The following is a 10,039-nucleotide window of genomic DNA, read 5'->3' as shown; positions in this document are numbered from 1 at the left end:
TTACATTATAGATTCCCACAGTCAATTATCATATAACAAATCTTTAGATACACAAAACCATCATTAGGTCATATCTATTTGTTTCTTTCGCTCCCACGTTGACTGACCATTATAATTTACATGGTTTCTGGAACTTTGCCATATATGACTTGTTTTATCAATGGACATTTATCTTGATCAAAATTACAAAATTAATATAAAACCACTTATCTCAATAAGCACCAAGGGGATAACTAATATTATATCAATATCCTTGTAGTTCTTAATTATTAATTACTCTCTCTAACCGAATTCTGCTCAGCCAGTCGTCCGACGCCCCGCTTGTCTTGGTTTATGGAATCCCACTTCTGGACGAATCCTGGTTACCCAGACCAGCGGCCGTTGGTGGAGGATCAATCAACCGTCTGCTGCTGCCCGGTGTGGCAACAGCAGCAGCACGCCAGGCTGGTGGCCAAGCGGCCAATACGGATCTTGTGCAGGCTGCTACGACGGCATCGTATGGATATACAGTGTAAATATAATCAATATTAATTTATTTTTGTTCAATTAATATATCAATCATTGAACGTATGTTAGTAAAAAAATGTCTTATAAAATGTAAATTACTATTAAATCGAATTGAAGCGATTTATTTCATTTGAATGTCATAGTCGAATACTATCATGAAATGAATTGCATAGAGATTTGTTATTTTTTGAAAATACTTTTGCGATATACGAGGTCTGTTCAAAAAGTTTTCGTAATTTTCGTTTTTCAAAAAAATATTTATTTATTCGTCTACATTAATGTGGTCCCCTTCAAAGTAGTCCTCCCCAGATATAATACACTTATGCCAGCGTTTTTTTCCAATTTTCGAAGCACCCTTGATATTCACTTTTTGATATGTCCTTGAGCACTCTCGGCGATTTTCTTCAATCGAGGAAAACCGCCGTCCTTTCATGGGTCTCTTCAACTTTGGGAATAGGAAAAAGTCACACGGAGCCATATCTGGTGAATTTTGCACTTGCAACACTTTATTTCATTTTTTACGCAAAATTTAATACAAATTCTTTGACTTTTTCAATTCTTCCATTGTAAAAATCGCCGAGCTCAGAAAAACACGTCGAACCTTAGCGACTACCACAGACAAAGTAAACAGTGAATATAGCTGAAAATTTCATCATACTTTAGGGGCATGTATACCAACACAATAAAAAAAAATTTGACAATCAGACACTCCAGACCCGCGAAATTTAATTATTAGTAATTCCGGGTACTTTTTGAACAGACCATGTACATATATAAAATGGCAAAATTAATTTTTGTAGATTAATAACGCTGTAATCAATAGGATCAGGTTTATTACAGTTTATTAATACAATTTCTGGCATTTACGCTTTGTACTTTTTTCCTTTTTATTATATCTGCATAGACAAAATATTTTATATTTGATTTTCTGAGTGAATCTAGTGAAAATTACGATGTAAAAATATGTAAAATATTTAATTAAATATCATATGTAAATGCATTACTTAAATTGTGATTTTACTTATAATTACCAAACATTCAAGTATGAAAATATTTAAAATAATATTTTTTGTTTCATTTTAATTTTATCAATATGCAATCAGAAATAATTCTATTACGATATGGTTTGGTTTAAAAAAAAATTAATTATAGAAATTGAAACACAATGAAAATTATCATTAGACAGTATTCAACTCAATAAATTTTATTTCTAATTCGAATAATTTTTTTAAATTTAGTACGCAGTAGATTTCTTAACGTAATTTAATTTAAAAATGTAATAACAATATATTTCACTGAAAATTTTGAGAATTCTATTATATTTTCAGTACGTCCGATTTCTGTGCACATTTTAAATAAAGAAACAAGATTGTCTGCTGGACGTAACTGGAACATAGAATGCGAAGCCACTGGTTCGAATCCACCAGCAATTATCTCATGGTGGAAATCAGGAAAGGAATTAATTGGTGAACAGGTAAAAGAAAAACTAAATTTTTAACATTTATTTTCTCTACTACATGATATTTGCAATCAACTTTTTCTAAATTTGCTTTCAGAATGAATACGACACATTAGGAATTCTGCACTTCGTTCCAACCATGGAAGACGATGGAAAATATTTAACATGTCGTGCAAATAATCCTGCTGTACCAGATAGTACACTGGAAGATAAATGGCTTCTAAATGTGTTGTAAGTATTTGTAAAATTGATATTTAATATTTCTTCCCCATATTTTCTTTTATTGATCGATATTAATTTTACTCACGATCACGATCATCCTCTGTTCTTAAATAAAATTTTGTGGTAAACAGCAATATTATATATTTTATGGTCTACATTTGATATAAAAATATCTTAAAACAATACATTATTAATTTTGCTTTTTATCTTCGATTTTTTTTGCTTTGGTTGAAAACATAACACTTTATTTTATGTGATTTGAATAATCATTTCCAATACTCTATAATGATGCATTTAAGATTAATCAATTAGACCAGTCGTGACTTCTGGTCAACATATTTTTACTAGTAGTGATTTATAACACATAACATATTTTTATCTGCATTTTATTATTCGATTCTTATCCAATTCCTCTCATTTATTTTAATGTCATCAATATCGGAGATGCTAAAAAATTTAACGTAAGTGATAAATCTAACATCTGCGTATATAAAATAAAATGTTAGTGGAATTCCATGGCCACTAGCAGTAAAAATGTATAAAAGAAAATTTTATGGTATTGGAATTAGTCATTTTACAATATGATAATTTGCATAGAACGGTTGTAAAAGAGCTATCAATATATAACATATAGTTTTAAAACTGTGAATTATTTTTAGAATGAAGTTCTGCTAAAATTTGAAAACAAATCGATATTAGAAGATTTTATATTAATAAAATATATTTATAAGATTTTTCGTACTGGATCTTAGTGTAGAATGTCGGGTTTTCCACATTGATATTATTGGATAATATACTTCAACACTTTTATGTCTATTATATATAGAATATATTATTAATATTACAAAATATAATCTGGAGGATTGTGTGTTCTGAACTTTAGTATGCATTTTTCTATATTACTATGATTGGATAATTATTTACCTGGCTCCTGTGGAAAATAGGATAGTTGCATATTAATGCATCATAAAAATTTAAAAATGATTTAAAAATTTTGTTTGAACTATTATTAACAGCACAGTTTTTGAGACCATTTTTTCGGTTGCTTCTTTTATTTTGCACATTTTGGATACAATTATCACCTTTATCATGGAATATCTTCTCCTCTGTCAATTTGTCCACTAATTCCATCTGGAATTTGACATCGATCCTCCTGTAGACGACTGCCCATTAAGATTTGAGTCAAGGTTTGTCAAAAATATTTTACAATATTAATTATAAATTCGGTGTGAAACAACATGTCGGGTCATCTGCAAAACGAAATACGGACGCGCAACTCTTTTATTGCTAATTTATTCACGGCATTTCACAAAATAAATAGAGAAGGAAATTAAAATATGTAAGCGAATAATTGAGGTAAAATTATGTACATTGTGAAATGGCTTTATTTGATAATGTAAATTAAAAAGTAGGCTTAAGCGTGGGCTAGCGCTATTTTTAATTAACAAAGTGCATTTTATAAATAAACTAGCAAACCCGACGAAATCCGTTTCGCCACCAGATGGTTTCGTGAGAAAGATGAATAATTTTTTTGTTTGTTTTATATTTGAAAAGGAAAAATTTGATCAGGAAGGAAGACCCGACTTATTTTTATATATATAGAAGAAAATCTATTTGCAATTATTTAAAACAATTGTTGATTATTTTTATTACTCGAATTTTTAATTACGGTGCGTGAAGTTCCAGCAATTTGCATTAGGGCACGATGTCATGCACCGCTAATTTTCTTAGCTATAAACCTTGCGGAGCCCGAGACCTTTCCAAAGAATGCAAAATTGTCGAAATCGGTTCGTGCGTTCTGAAGTTATTTTGTCAGGAAGGAAAACCCGACTTATTTTTATATATATAGAAGATTATTACTAATTAAATTTTCTATACGCTCGGCAACGTGCCGATATAATCCATTACAAGAGCCTGTTTTCGCGTTCTGGTTAAAAACGCGAGTTAGGCCAAACTAGTTCTGCGTTAGATCCCAATCTCGACCGACTCGATTTTAAGCAGTATTTTATTAAATTTTTCCTTGGTCTTACTGATCTTAAATATAAATCCAAGTGAAAATTGCCATTTGTCTGCATACAAAACAAGCGTATGTCATACATATAGCGATTATAAGTATGGTTGACCCCTGGGTTGCCCTCTCGAGAAAAATACTAGATTAAAATGTACTACACCAAACATAACTCATTTGGTACTAAACATATTTTTTATGGTTCTTGCTATGACAGATACATTAATAATTCTCCTAATTAAAAATTTGATCAAGATCGATCCAAGTGATAATATTCCAATAGAAAACAACTTACTGCTTTTACGAATGCCGATATTAGTATAAAAACACATTACGTGATATGTTAACTAATTAATTAAACATACTCTACGCATTTAATCTTCACGATAAACTTGTAATAAATGTTCAGTCTATGTATTAATGACATAATTAACTATTTATTTCATATTTCATTCTAGGTAGATTGTATCAAATGAATTTAACCTATTTAGTAGTAAAACTAGAAGTGATTAATACTAATATTTTTTTTATTATTTTAACGTTATTAAAAATATGAATATCAATTTATAATTATCCACTAAATTAGATACTAACATTTGCAATTTTGTACAAAATATTTAAAAAATCTATAAACGTAATAATGTCCCTATGTATTATATTATATGTTGGACGTGAAATTTTACAAAGTCATAAAATTGGAGAATTCTGAACTTATTATTAGAATAAATTTAAAATAATATTTAAAACGCGGTTATGTAGATTTTTATGTCCTACATGACTATTATACCCTGCATTTTTTATAATTGATTCAATTCTTGAATATATTGAAATAAATAAATTTGATTCTGATCTGATAAAATGATAGTATTTTCGCAAAGACTCAATCAAGAATTCGTATTACGAGAGTTGCAATTAATTTGTATAAAAACGATTCAATATGTAAATTTATAGCATACGTGTTTTGACCAAAGAAATATGTTCTATCATGTTGTTGTTAATCAGGTTAATTGGAGATTAAATTTGTTAACACCAATAACGAAAAAGTAGTTAATATTTTCTTGCTAAATTTGCAAAAGCTGTAAATGATTAAATATTTATCTCTGCATATTATGCACCAATCATAAAAGTTTTACTCACTTATCGTGTAGTAAATTTTTAAGATTGTAGATAAAACAACCATTAAAAATAATATGATATACATTTTTTGCAAAATTTTATAAAATAATTTGCAGTAAACTTATTTAGATGCTACGTAAACTATTTATTTATCGTTTTTTTAATTTATTTAGATGTGTGCGATACTATCAGTAACCACTATATCTTTTAAAAAATAATTGCGTATATGAAGTCGACTTTTATCATTCTGGATAATCATTTTTCATCCAATATATTACCATATATGAAGCTATTATCTAAATATCTAAGCAAATTTGAACATAATTATACCGTTTATCACAATATCATTTATAAATATAGAATAAATTTGAATAATATATGCAAAATTTTATATGACATACAAATGTCTTTTGTAATCTATGGATTCATCTAAAAATAATTTATTAACAAATTATTCAGATTATACGTACAACGAGACTAAAAAACTTTTGAGTCACTATTTAATATTTGAACTTATAACATTTTCAACATTTTAAGCATTTAATTGTACTTATTGTTTATTTTGTGCTTATGTTAATTAGTTATTTTTTCACATATAGGTATACCACATTTGTAAATATTATGATGCGTTTTGTTTATTGTATGAAACTACTGTTTGTTTATTTCTGAACCATAATTAATAAAGTTCACATCTTCCGGCAATTGTTTGTTAATGAAATACCTCTCAATATATACTAAACAATAAAGCAACCTTAACATTCGTAAATAAAAAAAATAACCATCAGTAATGTAAGTTAAGTTTAGTTAAACATTGTAAGCATATAAAATTGATTGAAACATTTATATAATAATATTTTATATATTATAATAATAATATTTTATAATCTAAGAATAAAAAAACTTGGATTTTATATTACCTTAGATGCTCCGGTGGTTACATTAAAAATTTTGGGAGCGCCTATCTCTGGAGAATATGCAGAAGGACAAGAAGCAGTTCTACAATGTGGTGTCAAAGCTAATCCCAGCGTTTGGAAAATAACTTGGCTTCACAATGTAAGAAAATAAGTTCCATTTAACTTAAAACTCATTGATATACTAATTATCTATTTCATATAGAGTAAAGAAATCCAATCCAATGACAAAAGTATAGTTATGGAAGGTAATGACCTGATATTGAGCAATATTAGTAGTGCATCGTCGGGGCAATACAGATGCACTGCTCACAATTCTGAGGGACAAACACAAAGCAAGTCAGTTGCTATAATTGTGCGATGTAAGCATTAAACTAGCTGTAAGTGGAATTCTGTCTTAAGGCAATTAAGGCATCGTGCCTTAAGGCAAATTGCTGGAACTTCCCGTACCAAATTTTTTTTTTTAAAAACGATTAAGATTTTTGAAAAAAATTTACTTTGAAAAAATAAGATTTTTGAGAAACTATATATTGGACAAAAAATTACTTTTTTTTGAAAAAAAAAAATTTTTTTATTTTTTTTTTTTTAAAAAAAAATGTTTTATTTTATTTTGACATATTTTGGAAGATCTAAACTTTTTTTCAGAGCAATCGTACTGCTTTAACTGCATAAAGACGAAATATCAAAGCCCGTAAGCGCCGCGTCGCCGTCTAACGCGTAAACATTGGTACAGAACCCATAGAAATGTAAAAAAAATTTATACTTATTGTTAAAATCTCTATAAAATATTTGATAATTTGATGTGCATATGTCTAATGATCATTTTTGACCGCCAAATGGCATTTTTTTTTACTTTTTTCATCAGATCTCCGAAACCGTTAGACCTGCCTTCATGAAAATTTGATCAATTCTTTATCTTGTCAATACAAGTAAAATGTTTTTTGAAATATTCAAATCGGACGCTCCGTTCTCTTAAAAACTGAGTTACCGTTTTCGGCACTTTTTGCCCCGTATCTTTGGAACGGCTAGACCTGCTTTCGCCAAAAACTAATCAGCACGTCTCCTTATTAATACGAATCGAATGTTTTTTGAATTATTCAAATCGGTTGATCCGTGTTCCCGAAATCGTCGACGAAAATTTGTATCCGCACATACATACACACACGCACATACATACATACATACATACATACATACATACATACATACATACACACACACACACACACACACACACACATACATCCATTTTTTCTAAGGTATGCCAAAATGTTCAGAAACCTCTGAAACGTAAAGATATATAAACATTTTCATTTTCGATTTTTTTGCGATTACTATAACTTGCCCTACGGGAAGTTAATAACATTTTTACTGTTTATAATAATAATTATATTCTAATTAATAATCGTTTAAACTACTTGAAATTTTATTATATTTTTGTTTGCTTTTAGATTCTCCTATTTGCAAATCCACCTCTGTCCATAAAATAGCAGCGCCTGAAAATATTCCCGTTTCTTTAAAATGTTCCGTCGAAGCCCATCCAAAGTCGAATATTACTTTTCGTTGGACTTTTGCAGATATGGGTGAAGTTCCTGGCCGATTTATAAATTCTTCTGGTAAACACTGAATAACGCCTTATTATATAAACCATATTAAATACAGAAATCTATTGCGTAACATGCATATATCTTGTTTCTTGTTACATAGATAAATTCTGAACATATTACTATTCGACTCTACTATCAGTATTTTAACTGATGTTCTATTAAATAAATTTAGGATCTACTAGTATATTGACATATAAACCCGTCGCAGATTTAGGATACGGACAATTTGCTTGCAAGGCTCATAATGAGGCAGGAGAAACAAAAAGGCCTTGTGTGTATCAAGTTATACCTCCAGGTTAGGAATATTACTAACTAATTATATTCATTCATTAACAACTAATTCATATGAGATGTGATATAATAAATAAACTTTTTATATGCTAAAGGGTATGGGCGCTTTGCCATACAGAATCGGCCACTTTCACATATTTTCAATGATATTTCGGCCATAAGGTGAGATACAAAGTTGAAAATTGGTATATCGGCTTTATTCAAAAAGACCTTTAAAATGGCGTATTTATTATTTTAATACCAGGATGGGGCCAATTCTCTATGGCAATGCGCCCATACCCTTTATAGTATTCATCAAATACTTCTGAACAGAGAAATAATCCACTTAATACATTATTTAGATTAAAAATATGGCATAGTTTGTGAACCAAACCTATTACTATATAGATTATAAAGAAGAGGCATTTATATATATTTGATATTGATTATTTATTCTTGAGCAATATTTTAATGATTCATTTCTAAGAGTAACAAAATAATTTAGTAACAATGTAGGAATTTTAATATAATTTAAATTGAATATTTTATTATAATCTAAGGTCCACCTGGTCCGCCCTTAAACTGTACACTTGAAGCCGATGGCGAAGTTGTACAATGCAAAGCTGGTTTCGATGGCGGTTTAGAGCAGCGATTTCTAGCTCAGGTTGTTCTGGCCTTAGATTCATTTACGACTTTAGTGAATTCTTCTGCTAATCTAGAACCTGTATTTCGAATACCAGGACTTATGACTAACTCATTTGCTGCTGACAATGAAGCCATGGAGGTAAAAAATTTATCGTCAATTCCACAATTTGAATTTTAATATTTAAATTAGGTTTTTTCTTGTATTAATGAAATTGTCTAATTTATTGTGTACTATGTAAATTTTAGGTACAAGTAATTGTTTTAGCAGAAAACGATCTTGGAAGAAGTAGCCCTGTTACTCTAAAAAATTTAATATACAGTGAAAAGCCCATTAGAAAAGGTAATAAGTAAATCAATTTTCATGTCATTCATGCTATTAGATATTTATTTTACACATTTACTGCCACCATTTCGAAGTTATTGTTCACTTTTTCACAATACCATTAAAATAAAATATTATTTCTTATGATTTTATTTTATATTAATATATATTTTAATGATTTTTAAGTTTTATATTCAAGTCCTTTATGTTTTAGGTGGATTTGCAAGCTTTACATCAATTCCAATAGATCCTTTATTATTCGCATTATTAATTACTGGATCTGTAGTAATAATTTTGTGCTGCGGAATTTGCTATTTGCTTCGACGTCGTTGCTGTCGTGTTTCGCCTGATAAACCGACTGCTAATGGAAAAAGACAAAAATCAAGAATACAGGTAATAACCAATATCATTCAAAACTTCAAGACTCCGGATACCATTAATAAGTACTTATATCTTGCATGCAAAGATTATGAAGCTAATTAATATTAATTTGCTAATTAAATATTTCATCAATATTTAGGATAATTCTGATTCATCCGTCTATGATGAAGGCATAGATGACCCTGATCCTGATCTTATACCAAATAAAGAAGGTTAATATCAAATTTTTTTTTATTATAAAATGTAAACTTATCTTTGTATTTATTGATTTTTTTCTGTCTAGATTACAACAATTCAGTATTATTATCTAACTCATCGAGTCATATTTCGATTGTAAAAAAAGCTCCCATCAGATATAGCTGTGGAAATTTATCTAATTATGGAAAAATTCGATGCATGACAGACAATCAGGTAAACCGATAGAAACTTCTGTATATAACTATTAGAAAGATTTAAAAATTATTCATAATTTTTCATAAATTTACTTCGCGTCGATAAGCTGCGAAATTAATACTAACACCAACACAATTTAAGTTAAAACTTTAATAGGATATCTTAAATCATACCAAATAATAAAATTATGAAACAATC

At 28.9% G+C, this 10,039-nt stretch overlaps 1 protein-coding gene across 1 annotated transcript; it reads left to right on the top strand.

Moving 5' to 3' along the window:
- Nucleotides 1-333: 333 nt before the first annotated feature.
- Nucleotides 334-9,665, top strand: LOC113370142 (nephrin-like). Its single transcript, XM_026610809.1, has 11 exons — nucleotides 334-511; nucleotides 1,836-1,981; nucleotides 2,064-2,197; nucleotides 6,203-6,365; nucleotides 6,429-6,585; nucleotides 7,675-7,839; nucleotides 8,003-8,125; nucleotides 8,661-8,884; nucleotides 8,992-9,085; nucleotides 9,282-9,460; nucleotides 9,588-9,665. The coding sequence occupies exons 1-11, from the start codon at nucleotides 334-336 to the stop codon at nucleotides 9,663-9,665; spliced, it is 1,641 nt and encodes a 546-aa protein (XP_026466594.1).
- The last annotated feature ends 374 nt before the right edge of the window (nucleotides 9,666-10,039 follow it).

The sequence above is a fragment of the Ctenocephalides felis genome, unplaced genomic scaffold (genome assembly GCF_003426905.1).
Source record: "Ctenocephalides felis isolate EL2017-DRISC unplaced genomic scaffold, ASM342690v1 CF-g0.4_SCAFFOLD_01492, whole genome shotgun sequence".
Lineage (NCBI taxonomy): Eukaryota > Metazoa > Arthropoda > Insecta > Siphonaptera > Pulicidae > Ctenocephalides > Ctenocephalides felis.
The sequence above is the reverse complement of the archived record's forward strand: the minus strand, read 5'-3'. Positions and strand labels throughout refer to the sequence as shown.

What these genes read in the sequence shown, in the direction of transcription:
- LOC113370142 (XM_026610809.1), top strand. Translation starts at nt 334, where the DNA reads ATGGAATCCCACTTCTGGACGAATCCTGGTTACCCAGACCAGCGGCCG. An exon ending in AGTTGCTATAATTGTGCGAT is followed by an intron (nt 6,586 to 7,674) that starts GTAAGCATTAAA and finishes GTTTGCTTTTAG; the next exon opens with ATTCTCCTATTTGCAAATCC. An exon ending in TGAAAAGCCCATTAGAAAAG is followed by an intron (nt 9,086 to 9,281) that starts GTAATAAGTAAA and finishes TTTATGTTTTAG; the next exon opens with GTGGATTTGCAAGCTTTACA.